The sequence below is a fragment of the Ambystoma mexicanum genome, chromosome 9 (genome assembly GCF_040938575.1).
Source record: "Ambystoma mexicanum isolate Mex_15411 chromosome 9, UKY_AmexF1_1, whole genome shotgun sequence".
Lineage (NCBI taxonomy): Eukaryota > Metazoa > Chordata > Amphibia > Caudata > Ambystomatidae > Ambystoma > Ambystoma mexicanum.
In genome coordinates this window covers 906,204,204-906,224,936 of record NC_090931.1, presented here as the reverse complement: position 1 = coordinate 906,224,936, position 20,733 = coordinate 906,204,204, and the positions used below count along the sequence as shown (strand labels likewise).

The 20,733-nt window shown below is 42.9% G+C and overlaps 1 protein-coding gene across 1 annotated transcript in view; it reads right to left on the bottom strand.

Annotated features, from left to right (window-relative positions):
• The window catches only part of MCM3AP (minichromosome maintenance complex component 3 associated protein), a 1,669,219-nt gene that overhangs the window by 773,012 nt on the left and 875,474 nt on the right, over nt 1–20,733 (bottom strand). The window contains exon 16 of the mRNA XM_069616041.1: nt 714–827. Coding sequence (XP_069472142.1) covers nt 714–827 — 114 coding nt within the window. The remainder of the gene's footprint in view (nt 1–713; nt 828–20,733) is intronic.

Here is a 20,733-nt window from a genome sequence, read left to right as displayed (position 1 = left end):
GGTTATGAAGCATACCGACCATTTTAGGGACACAAACATCTCCATGTGAACTAAAGACATGCAACTCAATTATGACTACAAATACATTCAATATTGCTATGAAGATTAAGAACGGAGAACATCTACATTACAGTGGAGTGTGTGTGAACACTGAAGCTCTCTTTTATGAAGTGCAATTTACTGGTATTAAGCAAAGGCAAGGTGTCCCAGGGATTCAACTGGATGTAGAAGGGCACTTACTTCTGCCAGAATAGTAACCCTTTGCAATCTGCACAGTGATTTCATCTGAAGAGATTACCAAATATTTCCTAACTGAAATATCTTGTGTACTTCTCCTCGAAGGGGCAACAATGAGTGAGAGCCCATTCGGACAGCCCCGCACACAATTACACTAAAAAAGAAACAGGGAATCCCTGTTGCATGAAGGGTTTTTAATAATGCATCCATATGGGGTTCAATAGGGTCAGGCTCGACCAGAGAGTGGTGTACTTGGTCCCCATCAAGGGTATCCAGAACACGGTCTGTGAGAGGATAGAAAAGGGCTGCACGGAGGTCAAGATGTAAAAGAGGAGAAAGGTGACTGTGCATGAAAGATTTCCACAGGTAAAAAGGGAATGGAGTTTATGACAGATTAAATAGATTGGATTGATGACCACACTGACCACTTACATGGATCACCAGAGGATACCAGTAGTGAATGGATCAGAACTTACTTCAGTTCGATAGAGGAAGTCTGCATTGTACTCTCTTTCAGAACTTCCTCCGCTAGCTCAGAGCAGATCTCCTTACTCAGCATCTCAATCAGGCGTATCCTCTCCTGCTTCAACCTACCGAGGAAAGAAAGAGAGAAAGTTTGTCACATAGTGGTGACTTACACACCAATGGGCAATATTGTAACATAATGGGCTAATAGGAAATAGAGGCGACTCACAAGGCAGATCTGGGCGGGACATGAGTATACAGGGAAAGAAAACGGATGAGAAGACATTGAAGAGTAAGATGAGTGGTGAATAGGATAGTAGCAAAGATACGTATTAGGGTGGTCAGGAACAGTGAAGATATACAAAGGTGACTGCTGGGTTTTAGGCTGCGGTCAAGAGCAGGACTTGCTATAAATCAAACAGGTATAGCATATAGTTTCCTTGGCTCCCCTATTGGTAGGAGTGGTCAAGAGAACAGGCTCTTGCTTTCAGAAGGGAGGGGGTGGTTATGATATTGAACAAACTGGTCACAACTTTGAATAAAGTAAAAGACAGCACAGAGGTATTGTTTGAATACTTCATATCTTGTTAGAGGGTGGTGCAGGATATAAACACAGTGCAAGGCAGTATTGCATCTACAAAAAGCCCCGGATTTCAAAGAATGCATTCTTTGCACACTACACATGAGGTTGGTTTTATTTGCAGGCCAGCACTGATAACTTGATGTTGGCTGATGGGTGTACACCAAGTCACTTGTACACCAAGGGGGCTGGCTGGGACTTGCACAGCATGCAGAGTTAGTTGTAATTGTACACGTACTGGAAGAGACCGACTTACTAGATACTGTGAGAGAGGAAGGAGCAGTGTGCAATTACCAATACATAGGCCAGTGTTGCATCAGAGTTGGACAAATTGATTCTGTTGTCCCAATTAGAGTACTTTATGAAGCAGAGGACAGGAGAAAGAAGGGGACAAAGAAGGTTTTCTAACTCACCTTACCTGTCCAAAGACCTAGCCCTAGGATATGCTGCTGGGCCGCCTGTATACCAGTGGATAGAATACAGGAAACAAAGTGATGTTTTTGGTTAATCCAAAACATAGGCCTCTTCACTACGGTCTACCTTTTCTCTTCTATCACAGTATTTTTTCCAATTAAAAAAGTGGGTCCATAGTCCTCAACCCTATTAGTATACTGATGGCAACGTTAAACTTTAATAGCCAGTATCACAGACTTTTTCGGCACCAGATTAAAATTAAAAAAACATTTAAAAAGAGCAACAATTGCTACATTAGAAGACTACACCAGTCATTTGAGTGGCGTGTTAGCCAGACAAAACTGATTGGTGTTTTTTAGTGTATGGTGGTTATTGGTGAGCCTCCACTAACTGCGTGCCCGCCTTGTATCGATTACAACTAACTGCAGGCTGTGCAAGTCACTGTACACGAAGTAAAAAAATGTTTCAGGCAGGCAGTCTGTTGGAAGCTTGCGATTCGACTGTTCTCTTGGTCTTGCAGGACCAGCACACCATACGTTGATTTTCCTGAGGTAACTACAGGTTGGACCAGCTGGACCCAGGAGAGAGGGTTCTTTCATTAACTTGGCATCATCCACTGTGCTTAGGGACCTGCTCCAGGTATTACCAAGCACTAAAACATGTCCCCCACTTCCCAGGGATTTTGGGTTAGTGATGTTAGAAGGATTTGTCACAATCACTACCCAAGGTAGGGCTTATGGAAGCAAACCTGGGTGTTATGTAGATTCTCTTTTTGAAGACCTTAACCTCAATGTCTGTGCCTCCTAGCACTACTGCTAGACTCACTAGGATTGTGTTCATGGACTCTGAAGGTGAGTGAGACGCTCACCTCTCTTGCATTTACTTTTTTTCTCTGACCACTGAACCCTTCTGACAAGGTTGCAGTGTGTGGCGATCTCTCGCCTTAGTTGTAGCTCTTTGCTTTCCTATAGCTGTACCACTCACCTAATATGGTGTGATGCCAAGGACCCCTATGGTCCCTTTTACAATGTCGTTTTGGATACACCAGTGAGTCCCTGGACCCGCCAGTGCAGGAGTGGGGTCATATCCCTTGATGACTTGTTATTTTACTGTTTGCAGCACAAACAATCTTTCATGTAGTGCTGTGGGGACACTTTGTGTCCCCTTTTCTTTGATCGATATACATATGTATAAATATATCTTGTACTGTTCGATATCTTTTTTATTTCCAAGTTTTGAGTTAGTCTTTCTAATTCTGCCGTTTTCAATTTCGATAGTTGTGCTGGCATGTCGTCTATCTCTTGTAGATTTTTCACTGACTTTGCTAGTTCCTCAATGGTTAGTAGGATTAAGTCCAAAGAACATTTGTTTAGGAGATGCTCCCACCTTGCTACAAAGTCTTTGTTTTCTTTGCACAGTGTTGGTCTGAGGTTTACCCCGAGTCCTCTAGGGATACGTTTGGATTTATAATATTGGGCAAGTGTGGTCGCGTGTAATTTTTGTGATATTTCCCGTCTGATTAGACTTTCGAGCTTTTGTATTAGGTGATCCGTGTTTCTTTGCTTGTATTTTTAACTAGGCCTAAAATTCTTGTTGCTTCTTCATCCGAAAAAGCCAAAGTTGTTGCTGCTTTTTCTGTAAGTGCACTGATAGTTGAGAAGAACAAGTTACTTATCTTACCTGGTAACGTTCTTTCGATGGGATGTTCCTCCGACTTATTCCACATCTATGACAGTAATGACCACAGCTGTGCTTCTTCGGAAATTTTTTCGGCGTAGGCGTTCCGCGTCAATGACGTCGATATGCTGTCCCCCGAGGGCCTCCGTCGAGGGTCGATGTCACCGGATGTTATATATATAGGACGCAAAGCGCCCGTAGCCTCAGTTGTAGTTTTTTCCCCAGAACGTGTGGCACCAATCTCCTGCCAGTATGACTGCAGAAAGCCTTGCGGAAACATAAGCTGCAATCGCATAATAAATTCTGTAGAGGGGCAGGCTGGGAGGGTTCGATGTGGAATACATTGGAGGAACATCCCATCGAAAGAACATTACCAGGTAAAATAAGTAACTTGTTATTCGAGGGGATTGTGTCCTTCGACGTATTCCACATCTATGACAGACTCCCAAAGCAGTACCAACATATGGAGGTGGGAAAAGAATTTACAAATTTAGAATTTTAGAAAACACAATCAAATTGCTGAATATAGGATTGCCTTACCAAAGGCCAAATCCTGCCCATGGATGGAGTCCAGGGAATAGTGTCTCACAAAGGTATGGACAGAAGCCCATGTGGCTGCTTCGCAAATACTGCGAATCGGAACGCCCCTCTGTAGGGCCGTGGAAGCAGCCACAGCCCTTGTAGAGTGAGCCCGTAAGCCTACTGAAGGGTCCTCATCTGCCAAACGGTAACACTCAGAGATCGTCAAAATGATCCATCTGGACAAGGTCTGCTTGGAAACAGCCTGACCTAAACACCTTCCAGCGTATCCAACAAAGAGCTGATCGTCCACTCTGACCCGGGACATCCGTGAGAGATAGAAACTCAAAGTTCTCCTAGGATCCAACCTATGGAGCGTCTCCTCTTCCTTACCAGGATGCGGAAGAGGATAAAACGCCGGAAGAATCACCTTCTGGCTTAAATGAAATTCCGACACAACCATCTGAAGAAAAGAAGGACGAACCCTAAGGACAACTCTTTCCTTATTGAACTCTGTGAAAGGTGGCTTGGCGGAAAGTGCCTGCAACTCACTCACTCTGCGTGCGGAAGTAACCGCAACTAAAAATACAGTCTTTTTTTTTTAAATCTCTTTATTAATATGTCATTAAATTAAATCACAGAAGAATCAAATACAGAAAGTAATAGTGAACCAGAGAACACAAATCAAAATTATTCAATTAAAGAACATCATAATCAAATGATCCCTCCCACATACTAAGAACATTTTCATTTTTGTAAACAATAAAAGAGCAAAATACAACAGTCAAAAACATTTAACTATACACACAGACACCAAACCAAATCCCCCAAAAAGTATAATAGTGAGAAGAAAAAACAAAAATCATTCCCCTCTTCTTTTCCCCTTCCCTATCTCTTTTCCTTTCCTCTTCCCTTTCCCACTACACCATTTCTACCCACTCATACTAATCCGCAGCCTATGTAGTCAATCATACAAGGCATTGAATGGACCCCAAAACAGATTGTACACCTCTTCCTTGTCTTCCACTCTAAATGAGAACTTTTCAAAATTCGATAAGGTGCGCAAATCAAATAACCAATCTTCAACTGTAGGCTTCTTCCTAGTTTTCCAAACTCGAAGGATCAGTCTTATGGCCACCAATAAAGCCTTATTTATCCAACCACTATATTTCAAAGAACGCCTACACCTACGTCGATGTAGAGATAAGATAATGTTCCCACGCAATCTCTGTAAAGCTACATCCAAAATTAAATGAATTCTATCAATCACATCAGTCCAGAAAGTCCGAACTCTAGAGCAATCCCATAGAAGATGCATAAAGGTACCAACATCATTTTCACATCCCCAACATAAGATTATCAGCTTGCAACCCCAGTTTCTACATTTTAACTGGTGTCCAGTACACCTTACCCACCACCTTCTGTCTAATCAGACGCAAGTTCAAATCCGTACCCACATTGGCACTTAACCTAAGAATATCCTTCCATTCCCTGTCCGTAAAATACATATTTAGATCATCCTACCACACCATTCTCAATTTATCCCACGCCGCAACATGTTTATCTTCCAATTGAATAAAGGTCATATATGTACGCACAGAATATTCCTGTCCTGTAAGCAATTGACAGTGCGGGTTTGATTCCCAATTAATTGCCAATCATGCTTTTCCTAAAATAGATCAGGGAGCTCAGGTCTTCATATTTGTGTCTTTCTCTTTCATGCAACCCATATTTCCTCTGTATGTCCCCAAATGCCAAAAGATCATCACCATCCAATATATCACCTATTGTCAAAACCCCCTTCCGAACCCAATTTTGCCAAATAAAACATCTATCATTTAATTGTAAAACCTCATTGTGCCAAAGAGAAGCATCTTCACTAAAACCATACGACTGACTATTCTCTCCAAACCACCCCTGCAAGGTTTGCCTGGTTGCCACGATAGACTTCAACTTTAATCTATTAACCGACATATTGCCCATGGTATAAAGGCTATTTAAACGATATGGATTGCAAACCCCTCCCCATATAGCACCTGCGAAATCATCATTCGTATAATAATAAGTACCCTTCTTGAGCAGGAACGCCTTAAAGTACTTTCAGGATATCCAAAACCTCCTTCATCCACACTTTGCATCAGCATAAATCTAGGGATCCGCGGCTTCTAACCCAACCCCAACCCCAACCAGAAACATTGAAAAATATTTTCAATTTGCATAATATGTTTTTTGGAAATCATTAACGGAATCGACTGGATTATATATAACACTTTTGGTAATAAAATCATCTTTATCGCATTTATCTTTGCCCATAATGATAAATTAAGTCTTTCCCATCATCTTATTGGATATATAATTTTATCTACTAGTTTATCAATATTATATTGCATAATTTTCCTCAAATCACCAATGATATACACACCAAGATATTTAACATACTCAGGGGACCGTTTGCATTTCCATACCTTCAAAATATCTTTACTACACTCATAAGACAACAGGAATATCTCAGTCTTATCCCAGTTTATTTTATGGCCCAAAATCTCACCCACTTCTTCAAACATCTGTTTCAGAACCAATCCACATTGTTCAGGATTAGACAACAGGACCAGCGTATGATCTGCATAAGACAATATTTTGTTTTTAACTTCCACACCTCCGACCCACAAACCTTTAATTTCTCCACATTGCCTAATATAAGCCGCCAAAGGCTCAAGTGCTAAATCAAACAAAAAAGGCGATAAAGGGCACCCTTGCCTCGTGCCCTTGTATAAAGAGAAAGACTCCGATATTAAACCATTTATAGTCACCCTTGCTTTAACCTCATAATGAATACACTTGATCATTGTCATAAAGGTTGGTCCAAATCCCATTTTTAATAAAGTGCATTCCAAAAACCTCCAATTAACCCAATCAAATGCTTTCTCTGCATCAAAAAACCCAATTATCCCTTTCGATTTTTTATTATGATGTATTCGAATGACATCTAAAACAGTCCTGATATCTGCCCGGGATAAAACCCACTTGAGACTCATCCACTAGATCAGCCATATTAACCATAAGCCTATTAGCCCAAATTTTTGTAAATATCTTGAAATCTACATTGAACAGCGAAATAGGTCTATAATTACTGCACTTCCTGTGATCTCGATCAGGTTTAGGAATGACAGTAATAATTGCATCTGTCATTGAATCGCATACCCTTCCTGACTTTAAAAATTCATTAAAAAGAGGACACATGAAATAGGCGATATTTGCTGAACAAATTTTTTATAACATTCCGAAATAATCCCATCCAGCCCTGGCAATTTTCCGTCCTTCAATTGCAATATTGCAGCAGTAACCTCAGCCACATCAATCGCAGACTCTAGAATAAATTTTTTGTCATCTCCAAGTCTTAAAATCTTAAAAGTGAACTTTATCAAAAAAAGACTGCAAGTCTGTTTCAGAAGGATGTAATTGTTCCTTATACAACTCTTTATAAAACAATCTAAACTCTTCACAATGATCTTTACTCCTATGAAATACCTCACCTCTTGTTATGCTCACCTGGCTCCCACAGGGGTGTCGATCTGAACTGAACAGCTGCGGTCTCCACCAATGTGACGCGTAGTACCGAGATGACGGACTGGACTGACCCACCTAGCTTCGTTTGCCTGGCCCGTAGGAATATTCTTCTGCAAATGGAGAAAGGGAATTAACCACCAGTGGAGTTGAGCGTTAACCCCCCCCCCCACTCCCACTGATCACCTTTGATGTCCCCTCTAATAGTCTCACCTGATGGTTTGGAAAGATGAGCTCTCCATCCTGCATTGAGCGCAGGGGCGCGTAGATAACCAGTTGCTTCACTGGCTCGAAGGAATTGGTGAGTTCCAGAATAATATTGACTCAGATTCCCGGCAAGACGCCGTAAGCATGTAGTTCGTAAGAGTTCAAATGTCTGACTTTCACTCTTGTCCTATTCCTTGCAAGTTGCAGCTTGACCCTAGAGAAGAGTTCCTCGTGGCAACCGGTAATATTCAGGTAAGGATTTGTATTATCCAACACAGTTCGATAAAATAATGTCAATATGTAACCGGTTGCTTTCTCCCTTATTCAGGTGCTGAGAGAAAGTATGAAGTCTCGGGGGAATAATGCCTCCGGCAGTAAAATCAGCTAAGTCTATTGTGGTGAGGAGGTTTCCCCTTGTTTGTCCCTTTGTATCACCTTGCTGTCCTTTTGTTTCCCCTTAGGGGCCGGGGTTCGGCGAAGATGCAGTGGAAGCTGCGCCGACCCGTGAAGAGGAATAGTACCCCCGGTGGTAAAATCAGGTAAGTCTATGGGGGGTAACTAATATTGCCTCTGTGTATTCCCTTGGCTCACCTTGCTGTTCTTGTCTTCCCCTTAGGTGCCGGAGTGCAGAGGGAACATGCAGAAGGATGCGGTGGAATGTGAAGATGCTGCGAAGGCCGTCAAGTTCAGCGCGGCGCTGCAGCAGGCGAGGCGACGCGCATAAAATAACTTCTTTCTTCCAGCTCGAAGGATCGGGAATTCAGGTAAGGATCAAAGATATTGCTCTTGTTCTAACCTTTTCTCCTTCTTTCTCCCTTTTTCTAGGAGCTCCAGAGTCGAGGCGGGCGTGGCAGAAGACTGGATGCAGACTTGCAGACACGGTGAGCGTTACGCTGCTGGATGCAGAATAACGCAAAGCGTGTGCTGCTCTTCGGGTGTGGTTTAAATGGCCTCCAAAGTAGTCCCAGGTAAGTATTCCTCCCCAGCCCCACCCGAGTAAAAAATAGTCCCTAGGTAAAGTAGGCCCTTCCCAGCCTCTTTTGGCTTGGAGCTCTTGCAGCATGGTCTGCATCAGGTAAGTTTTAATCTATGAGCCTGGCGCCTATGGCGCCAGGACTGACTCTCCATACGAGCCTGGCACCATAGACGCCAGGACTGCACCCAAATAGCCCCTAGCAGGGGTTGTTGGGCTTGCTTGGGATAACTTGATGCCTGCTTCCGGGGTTGCTGGACTTGGTATGGGTCCCCGGGGGTAGGCATCATGACACCTATCATTTTCAATAGATGGAATACACTTGTCCACCAGCAGACCATTAAGTTTCTTTGCCAGAAGTCTACCATTTTTATCCCCAAATTCCCAAAAGCGCTGCTTCGTATAAAATATACTCTTCCCTGCTTGTGAATGCAAAAGCATCTTTAACTCCTCTTCCAATTTATTCAATTTATTTTTCATACACACCTTCCCTACTTGTGCACAATTCCTTTCCAAACCCACAATCTCCTTCTCTAATTTTTCAATCCTTACTTTATTTTTCTTTTTAGCATGGGAAGTTCTACAAATCAATTCACCCCGTAAAACCGCTTTAAAGCAATCCCCCACAATCTTAATGTCAGCAGATCCATTATTTTCCTCAAGTATTTTTGAATAAGTTCATCCTATCCCACATTAGAGGATCATTAAGTGAATTAGCTTGCATTCTCCATCTCATATTCTTTTTATGAAAACCATGTAAATTGATTTTCAGATCTATGTGTGCATGATCAGAAATACACCTCTCCCCAATACTTGAACTAAACGTCTGACCAACCATTCTATCACTAATCCAAAAAAAAAAATCAGTCCAAGAGTATGAATTATGGACCAGCGAATAAAATGAATATCCCCTATCTATTAGATGATGAACCCTCCAAATATCAACCAGATTATACTTAAAAGCAAACTGTTTCAATTCCGCACTTAATTTCCCATTATTATATCTACAATCAGACTTTCTGTCCACATCAATATCTATCACTAAGTTAAAATCTCCACCTAAAATAATCGCCTTTCCCTCCATCTCCCCCAAAAGATCATCCAATTTCCTGAAAAAACCCATATCCGGGGCACATGGAGCATATTCTGTACCCACAGTAAGTTTCTTCCCATTATGTAAAATATCAATCAGAAGAATACGACCTGCTTGATCCTTTACTGTTTACTCAATTTTGACAGACAATCCCCTCCTAAATAAAATACTAACCCCCCTAGACTTAGTATCATAATAGTTCGATACCGCCTGTGGGTAATTGCGAGTAGTCAAATAATCCCCAATCTTCTCATTCAAATGAGTCTCCTGAAGAAACACAATAGCACCTTTACTCCTCCATGTCCGTGCCAAAACCTTCCTTCTTTTAAACACACATCCAATACCCCTGACATTCCATGAAACAAAGATTAAAAGGATCAATAACTCACCACTAGAATTATCTGCATTTCACATAATTACCATCCCATCTATTGACACAGACCTGTCTCACTAAATCTATCCGCGGAAGAGAAATGAAATCCTCCAACCTAAGAACATTCAAAAGTCAAAAAGAAAAAAGTGTGATAAAGAAAGAAAACCCTACCCTAAACACATAAAAGGCAACAAAAGAAACACAAAACACGCATATCTACCAGTATCAGAAGCCCAACCACCATCAGGCTTATAATAAGTAAAAATATATACACACCAATACCTATTCAGAACTATACCTACTGGGCATCCTAGTCCAAATTCTACAACCTATGAATAAATATCCTATCCTACTTTAAGCCATACCCTACTTTAAGCCATAACAAACCAAGTGTACTCCAAAATAATTAAATTAAAGCCGCAGAACCTATCATAAAGTGTAAGACCAATCAACTAACAACTTCTTGACCATTGATCCACAAATTCCACAATACTTCCACCTCAAAAATACAACAGGAAACCCCCCCTTCCCCTCCCCATAAGTCATATCAATAAACTTAAAATCAGAAACCCCTGCATTGTGATGTATTAGCCATCACTACCACACCTATCCTACATAAAACATACTCACAGACTACGCATCCAACTGCTCCCAAGTACACAAAATCAAAATAACATCCAACCCATACCTTCCCAACCACCTCCCACCAACCAATTCTAATCCAAGAAATGAACCTTCTATAATAATCCACCACACGAAAACACACCCATCTCCAGACACGTCAATTAGACATTGGTTGTTCCATATAATTCCTAGAACAATCACAAAATCATATTCCCATGACACATAGCATTCACCAACACCAAGACAACAAGGTTAAGGCATGTTACAAAAAGCAAGCATTCCACAAAAACTCCCAACAGGCCACCTTGAATATCACATATGATGACTCCAGCCAACCCATCACACCATTATGAAGCCCAACACAAACATATGTTTCTGAGAAACAGTTAGAAACTGCTGAAAAGCACAAATACCTTATCAACCCCAACCACTCAACCATCCCAAACTTAGGTAATCTGCAACAGGATATCAAACATAAAAACTAATTACAACTAATATGCCGTGCAAGACCAATCGTGAAAGGCCCACAAACAATCTACAAATTGTAGACAACCAAAGTAATATCCCAGATCCAAATCATTTGTTGCAATCCGTCACAGAAACAAAGTGAACCCTCCCCCACACACAACCATCTATCATATATTTGACGATTTAATAAGAATCCAACAACCAATGCAAGGAAGGCAATTGGAGAAAACATACAGTGCATTTTTCTGCTAATAAACAAATACATCATGACAAAAGTGGACCAGTCTAGAGCCGACCCCCACATGTCAAACCAAACAAAAAAGGGAAGGCAAAAAACCGCGAATAATTAATGATGGCCAAACTAAACAATGAATCACTGATCAGAGGATGCATATAATGAACCCAAAGATCAAATGGACGGTTAAATTAGGATATCTATCAAAAGCATGCTGTACCATACAATGACTCCCACAACCAAGCCATTTCCAGTCTATCTGACAAGGGTCAGCCGCAGACCAGTCCACAAGAACAATCAAGCAATCCCATGAGAAAATAGGCCTGTATGACCCTATTCTTAATTCAGAGCAGTCCCAGATATTTAACCCCAGACCCAAAGTTCCAAGAATAGTAAAACCAAGCTCAATATCTGCCTGGTTCATTTGGCATAAAATGAAGACCCATACATTGTGACCCGTGTTATCACAGGTAGTCTGGACATAAGGTATACAGGGCAGGACCAATGAATTTCAGGTCATGTAATAGATCTTCTCAAGTCAACAGGAGCTGCCTAAACATTAGAATGAGTGGTATGCTACCTACATACACCCTCAACCCCCATTTAATGAGATTTAAATATCAGATATTGAACGTCACATCCATATCAGTGAGGGAAATAGTAGAAGCCAGGATGAATGACCCCTGATTCAGTAAACCAGCCAATGAAGCGAAACATCTTATCACAGGGTGTTCCCGAATGAAATGAAGGAACATTAATCACCATTGGACGGTCAGTGCTGTAGTCAAGCTGCCTATACTATTAATAAAGCCTGACACCCAGTTGATCTTTGCACCAAGTAGGTCAGCCAATATATATGCATGACCCATCAAACCACCCGACTGTCAATTACTCCATGCATACGTGGACGTGTAAACCAGTTCAGAATTCCAAACCAACAACATGGAGCATATTAAGACTTGTAGGTTCATATGATGTAATGTTCCTTCATCTAAAGCGCAGGCAGCAAGTTGAGCACTCTATTAATCTTGGACACTGCTATATCGAAGATGGGCCATATCACAGCTATTCATTGGAACCCTTCACTTACAATCCAGTTCCATTGTATTTCCACGAAGAGTGTAGGCCACATAGTAGTAAGGGTACACAATGACATAAATCAGAAATGTATTCAAGTACCAACTGCAGCCTACATAGTTGTCCACCAATGCAGAAAGTTGACAATGTGGCCCGACACCCAAAACCTTCCAGATCAATCAACTGCAGATACAGATCACAAACCAACTTGCCCCAGGTCATCTGGAATCATGCACTGTAATAGCATACACCAGAAGGGCAACGGGAAACCATGCTGGGTGCATGCTGGTTGTCAAAGAGTGAGTGTCCAATGCTGGCTCACTGGCAGTCCAAACAGGAGGTGAATAGGAGATCCAAACAGTCATCCCACTCTTCCATTTACATCCAACTGCATGACGTGGTAGAACCCCTGCAGAGTCCTGCAAACTGTCCAGACATCAGGATACTTTGCCACATCCATAAAGTGGATAAGCCGTGCCGGCATGAAGAGGGGAGAGCAGGGAATGCTGACACATATGTAGATTTAGTAATAAGCCAGTAAACAGTTATAGAAGCAGAGAGGAGGTATGCAAGCATTCCATGTGTAAATGTTCCAGCAGTTTGTCAATCTGCGCACATAGCACACGCCACTCTTTAATCCCCAATTGACTCTCCTCGCCCCACAGCAGCCATGCTGCAAGCAACAGCTGATACACCTCCACATAATGAGAAACTTGACTGGATGAGCCGTTAGTATCACCGGTACGGTGCACAATGAGAGTTACCTCACAAGCCGCAAGGAGCTACAGATCGTTGTCCTGTGGATCAGGAAAGACAATAACACCAACTCAATCCTCCCGTGCTCTGCGGGTAACGAGGCAAAACACATTGCTATTTTCTTTTTTTGGGTTTTGGGTTTCCACTGTAAGCCACGCCTCTCCGATTATGCATGAGGAGTGGCAGGCCGCTGTTCTGGGAGTCGCTGCGCCGTCCCCATAGGTGGGGGCCATTCACTCAGCACGAAACGTGCTGATTGATGCTCCGCCCCCCCAAGGGTGGGGGCTAACCACTCTAAACGTGCACACAAAAAGCGCTGCGGGTGACAGATGTATGGAGATCCATGAGCATACACTGTCCTCACAGAGCCCGTTGCAGTACGTAGAGCACACGCTCACTCGAATTGCCATCAAGAAACGTACTTCCTGACAATCCACGTAGCCATCACGTCATACAAGGTGCTTAACTCCCAAACACAATGAGAGGGAGGAATTCTTACAGAGAGTTTAGGCAAGAATTTACCGTATACTTTCAAAGGGAGTCAGAAGTTCTAAAATGTTGTAAATAGCAAAAAAAGCTGACGGCCATCTTAAAATAGCAGAGACACTAAACCATTTCTAATGAATAATAATAAAATGCTAACTATTTAAAAAAATTAAATCAGTGTAGACAGGTCTCCCCTTCTTTTTTCTCATCAGATTAGCAGTTTTAGTATCATGAGAAGTACCTTCCATTGGATCGAGATCCAAATCAGTTAAAAAAAAGCCTCTGCAGCCTTACAATCACTAAAAGCATGTACCTGACCATCAATTACCACCTTCAGGATGGCAGGAAAGACCATGTAGTACTTCAATCGTTTTGCACAAGCTTTAACCTTAGCCTTATCAAAAGCCTTCCTCTTTTCCAGAACATCTTTACTGAAATCAACAAAAATCATAATCTTGTTTCCACCCCAAGCAAGATCCTTGAGTTCACGTGCTTTCTTCAATATAAGTTCCTTAACTGGAAACCTCAAGAACTTCACAATTATATGTCTTGGCCTTTCACCCAATGAAGGTCTGCGACCAAGTGCCCGATGTGCCCTTCACAGCAGCATCCAGTTTCAGTATTTTTGGCAAGTTATTGAGCAGAAAATCGATCAGGTTACCCCTTTCAGCATTTTCAGGAAAACCAACCAGACGGAGATTGGTTCTTCGGGAGAAGTTTTCTTGCTCTGACAGTTTAGAGGTTATTTTTTCATTAGCCATTTTCAGATCTCTGATTTGATCCATCAGTTTCAAAGTCCTCTCATCCACAATTGTAAGATGTTCTTCAGCTGCATCCACTCTCCTGGTGACTGATTCAAATCTCTCCTCTGATTTAACAAGGGCTATTTTTATCTCAGCCATGTCCTGCTTCAAGTCATTAAGCACATCCAAAAGCGTGTCCTCTCTGCCTTCTCCTTTGTTCTCATTGTTTTCTTGTGAAGCTCCCTTCTGCCTTTTAGCTGGCTGGGCAGGTTCAGGAGTACCTGGCACAGACATTTTCAAGTAGGGTTGTGAGTTAAGGCCTAGGACAGGACTTCTTTAAGTTGAGGGAGAAGCCTATCTTGTGAAGGGAGTGGCAGGTGATGGACTGATGATCCAGGGCTTGTTCGGGAGAACGCGCCCTGTTCAACCAATCGTCCAGGTAGGGGTAGACGTGAATCCCCTCTTTCCTGAGATACGCTTCCACCACCTCCATCAGCTTGGTGAAGACCCTCGGGGCGGAGGTCAATCTGAACGGCAGGACCCGAAACTGAAAATGCGAGTCGCCAACCGCGAACCTCAGGTACTTCCTGTGCTTTGAATGAATCGGCACATGAAAGTAAGCATCCTTGAGGTCTAGGGACACCAACCAATCTTGCAGTTGAAGGGCCTGGAGGACTTGATAGAGAGTAACCATCTTGAACTTGTCCTTCCTGAGGAGCTTGTTCAGCCCACGCAAGTCCATGATGGGTCTCAATCCCTCGTCTTTTTTCGAGATAAAAAAATAAGGGGAATACCATCCCTTGTTCCTCTCCGCTACAGGCACCAGTTGTATGGCGCCTTTCTCCAGCAGGGATAGGATTTTGTGGTCAAGGAGCGGATCTGGACACTTCAAAGAGAGGTTGCCCGGTGGATTGTCATGAGGCCTCTGCCGAAAGGGGAGACAGTAGCCGAGGGTTATGATCTCCAGAACCCACACATCTGAAGTAATGGCACGCCATTCTCCAAGGTGCTGCGCCAGTCTGCCCCCAACCGGCGAACCATGGGACATGGCCTCATGACTGAGCGGACGCGGCAGTGCCTGAGGGCAAAGAGGCAACAGCCCAAGCGGCTTTGGCACCTCGAGTACCTTGCTTTACACCTCTGGTACACCTACGGTGGCTGTTTTGACTGGTAGCGCCTCTCGATCTACCAAAGGAAGAGTAGTATCGAAAGGAACGTACCCTCCATTGCTGTCCCCTAGGATAAAAAGGCGGAGGTTGACGTACTGCAGCGCTCAAAGACTTTGCTGCAGCTTTGGAGGTCTGCAACCTCTCAAGGCTCTTGTCAGCCTTGCTGCCAAAAAGATGGATACCATCAAAGGGCATGTTGAGAAGCCGGGATTGCACATCAGGAGCAAACCCCGACTTCCGCAACCACGCAAACCTGCGTATCACGATGCTCGCAGCCATGGACCGGCTGACACAGTCTGCCATGTCCAGACCCGACTGAACGGATTCACACATGGCATTCTTGCCATCTTGCACGAGGGCTAGAAAACCATCCCGTTCTTCCCCTTCGGGAATATGTTCAGCTGCCAAAGATGCACAATTCCACAGAGTGTGAGTGAATCTTGCCAAGGCACAAACGGAGTTGCCTGCCTTTAAAGCTATACCCCCAGAAGAAAATACCTTCTTCAGCCAACCATCAAAGCGCTTGTCGTCCCTATCAGGAGGGATGCTAGGGTATGCAGCCTGCTTTGCTGGGGCGGTCGCCGCCTGCACCACCAAACTCTCCGGAGTGGGGTGCGTTGACAAATAGCAGGGGTCACCACTGGCTGGATGGTATTTTTTCGGAAGCAAATTATTTACTGCCGGGAGACTCTCGGAGCAGTCCAAGCCGCCGCCACCGTTCTTTGCAAAGCCATATCAAATGGCAACATCGGGTCAGTGAGAGGACCTTGGTCCAGGATATCTGTCAGATCATCCTGAAGAAAATCAACAGATGGAGCAGACCACCCCAAGTACTCAGTCACCCTCGACATGAGACGCCTATACGAGGATTCGGCATGCGTGCCAGGCTCAGCCCTGCCAAACTCAACCTCCGGAGATGTGTCAAGACCACTGGCGCCATGTAAGGACTGAAGGAGGTCTTCATTTGACTGTGACCAGACAACCACCAACTCCTCATCAGACTTTCTTCCACCTCTGAAATGTAATCCAAAGGTTGGAATAAATCCATCCTGGGGGGAGGAACAGAGAAGGGCTCAAAAACAGGCCCCACTGACTTATTGAGAGCCTTCCTCAGAGTTTCCACAGCCCTCCAGGACACCTCCGGGAAATTCTCCTCAAAAGGCGTTGAGGGCACAGATGGAATTGACATCGACCCGAGGCGCCCATGACCCCGACAACTGCTAGGAGGCCGGAACCCCGAGAGTGTCCTTCAACGGACGTGGCACCGATGGCGTTGATGCCTTCTTGGAAGGCCTCACAGTTTCCGACGGTCTCGAGGGCGTTGAGGACCTGGACCTGGCACGGCTTTGGCGATCAACCTTGTCCGATCGGGACCTCGACAGCTTCCGATGATCACGCCGACCGCCCGAGCCCGAAGGCGTGCTAGTGGTGGCTCTAGCTCGTTCCTTGCCGGCTTCTCTCGAAGGCGCTGACGGAACACTGCCCTGCGATTTGAAAATCGCCATCATCTGCTGGCGGAATGCGTCCCATTCGGCTGGCGATGAATACTTGGTGGGACTAGTCATCCGCCGTCTGGCTGAGTCCTCCGACGAGGACGGGGAAGGCGACCGGTGACGGCACTTCCAAGAATGCCTAGAAGAGGCAGAGGAATGGCGGGACCCACTCCGAGACCCAGACCCCCCTGGACTTACGCTGACGTGGAGAGTCGCCGGTCAAAATTCCAGCAGATTTTGACTTGATAATTTCTTCTTCCGCTCTGGCAGGGTCTTCGATTTCAGGGACTGGCAGTCATTGCAGTTGCCGGATGGGTGGCTTTCACCGAGGCACCAGAGCAAGACGTCATGCGTGTCCGTGATGGACATTTTGGAACCAAGTCCCAACACTTTTTAAAGGCCGACTTCGGGGTAGAAGAAGATGAAGACATTTTCGCAATGCAAAGTAGAAGAACCGAGCGCAACAGAGGGTACCGAACAGAAACACTAGACAAAGCAATTGTGAGGACTAATTTACAAGAAAGAGAAGAGCTACTCCGGGGTAACACCAAGAAGGAAACAAAGAACCTGATCCACACACTAAAATACTCGAGCCAGAGTTTCCAAGTAAAGAGAATCATTCACAGAAATTGGGACCTCATTAAATCGGACACTACCTTGAAAGAATTGTTTCCGGATCCCCCTATGATGGCATACAAGCGTGGAAGAAACATCAGAGACCAACTAATCAGAGCGGAAAAAAACAAAAATACCATCTCAAACCACTTTATGCAAACAAAAAATAGGCACGTTTGCCTGCCTACATTGCCAACACTGTAATAACATCATAAAAGGCAACCATGTGAGACATCCCAACACAGGCAAGAAAATAATGCTTAGACACTATGCCACGTGCGACACAAAAAATGTAATCTATGCAATCCGCTGTCCCTGTGGGATGTATTATGTAGGAAAAACAAACCGGAAAGCTAAGGATAGGTGGACAGAGCAGAAGTCCTGCATTAGGACTAAACATCTCAAGTCACCACTCTTTAGACACTATCGAGATCAAAAACACAACATCTCACAAATGAGAATGTTGATTTTAGAAGTCCTACATCCATTACCACGAGGAGATGATCTACCAAAACTCCTAGCACAAAGGGAACTGTTCTGGATCCAGAAATTTGATGCAATGATTCCACTTGGGATGAATGAGCAGTATTACTTAGGACCTTTTTTGTAAAACCATTAACATATTACATTTCTGAGTAATGTTCACCAATTCCCTGCAAAATCCTCAAGAAAATCCTATGTTCTCTATTTCAGAGTACCATTGGATTATTAAACCTACTCTTTAAAATAACAATAGATGAAGCACAAAAGGCAATCACATGGACTGTCATTAACTTTTTCTTCGCACTGAATAGAGAGGTTAAATCAACAAAGATAACCAAAAGGTCCGATGATGAGATTGTACACCCCCAAGAGGGTCAGTCAGTGTTTTACTAAAAATGGGTGGTAAACCATGTATATGTGTATACTCTCTTGATGTTGTATATGTGACCATCCACCAAAAGGTACAATGACAAACATGTCTCAGTCAAAACAGTCAATCTGTATTCTCCAGGACTCCAAGTGAGGGTTAATACTATAACCGTCTGGTTTTCTTCAGTACTCCTGAATCATCTTCGGATGATCTGGTGAGTATGCCTTTTAGTATCTGAACATTTTGATAAAAATTCTACAGATATGATATTAACATACCTCACCTGGCTTGAACATTGCACATTAGTGCTATGTTAATTTGAATCACTCCCCTGTTTTTTTCAACCCCCCTTTTTTTCACATGCTCCAATAAACGAGGTTACCAACTTAAGTTTTTGCTTTCAATTATTAGGCACATGTAAGCACATAGACACAATCACTGCTGCCAACATATAGCAACTTTAACATGTACTTACAACTGGTGTAATATGTACATGAATAAGCCTCGCAATTCCTTTTTTTAACATACTTTAAGGATGTCACCAGCTTTTTCCTCATCGATACACTCATAGTAGTAGTATCTATGTTGCCAATATACAGCAACACAAACATGATTTCTCGTCATTTTCGCACACGCGTGAATGACGATGATTCAAAATGGCTGCACCGTGGAGTCATCGCGCGCATGCACAGATAACGTCACCCGCGACTATAAAATTCGATTCATTTTTGCAAAATGGCAGAAGCGGATGGGGAGCCCTTGCAGCAGCGACCGACCACCACCCAGGAAAGACTATCGCTCAGGGAGTGACTGGCTTGTTGCTAACCAAGTAAGTAGACTACCAGTGTTTACAATGTTAGTACTAGCACCACATTTTTTAGATTTTCTAGATATTGATCTTACAAAGCCCTTATTTTTTCTCTGACTAGGGATAACCACCACTACACAGCACCTGGAGATATCATTTGTCCAGAAAATCAAGAGTGCCGCTTTTTTCGCCTTATTTTGAACAGAATTCACAACAAAGTAAGTGAATTAGAAAGTAGCCCTCCTAAACAGCACTGTTTGTTTACTATTTAGATACTTATCCTCATCATTGTTTGTACATTAGGATGGATCAAGAAGCCTTGCCATCCTTTATAACCTTGTTGACCAGAAAATAGTGGTTATTTCACCTTTGGAGAATCCAACCCCCCTTTCTTATCTTAAAGTAAGTCAGCTATCTGCACATGCAGCCGTAATACTTTAACAAGACCCTATTATAGGAACTCTGTTTGATCAGTGACCAATACTCTACCCATCTAGAGTCCTCTGTTTTGTACTTTTTTGAGATTTCTACAAAAATGGTCACAAATCATTGAGTTGATCTAATTAAATAATGTGATCAGTAATTAGATACTATGAATACTAACTGTTATAGTTGGGGAAATAGACATGATTGTCATTAATAATGTACGGTATTCATTAACTGTACAGTATTTACACTTCTCTTTGGTAAACAATAACCTTGAGTCACTGGGATCAAGTAATGTTAAGATTAATATACATATGAAAATTAATATGTATTGGAATGTATTACTAATATTGGATTATTATTTTTTTTATTCATAGAAAAAATGTTGTGTAAGAAAAATAATATTTGCCCCTGATGAAGAGTGCAAGTAAAACTCGAAACGCATTGGGCCAGATCAAAATTGAATGTTGTTTTTATATGAATAAATACTTGTTTTAGACAAACCATTGAATTGTCAAATATTAACTGAGTAATCTCATAAAAATTGCCTTGGTATAGCAAGGATAGCAAGATTTAAGAATTGTAAACTGTCTAGAAAATGGAGGTTGAATCTGGACTTCTCTTCCACTGTGGAGAATAGGAGTACAGACCTAAAACTCTAATATCTAAAAAAATTATACAGGCCTTGGCCTTATAGTGTGCAGGGGACGCGGGTTTCCTAAATTAGGAAACCAATTGTCCTTTGTTATATTGTCCAGCCTAGATACCAAGGCTGAGTACTTCTCCCCTGCACCTTAAATTACATTTACCCAACAACTAACTGTTTTTTTAGTTAGACCTGATACACTTGAATCAAAATTGCGAATAAGGTGTGCTTT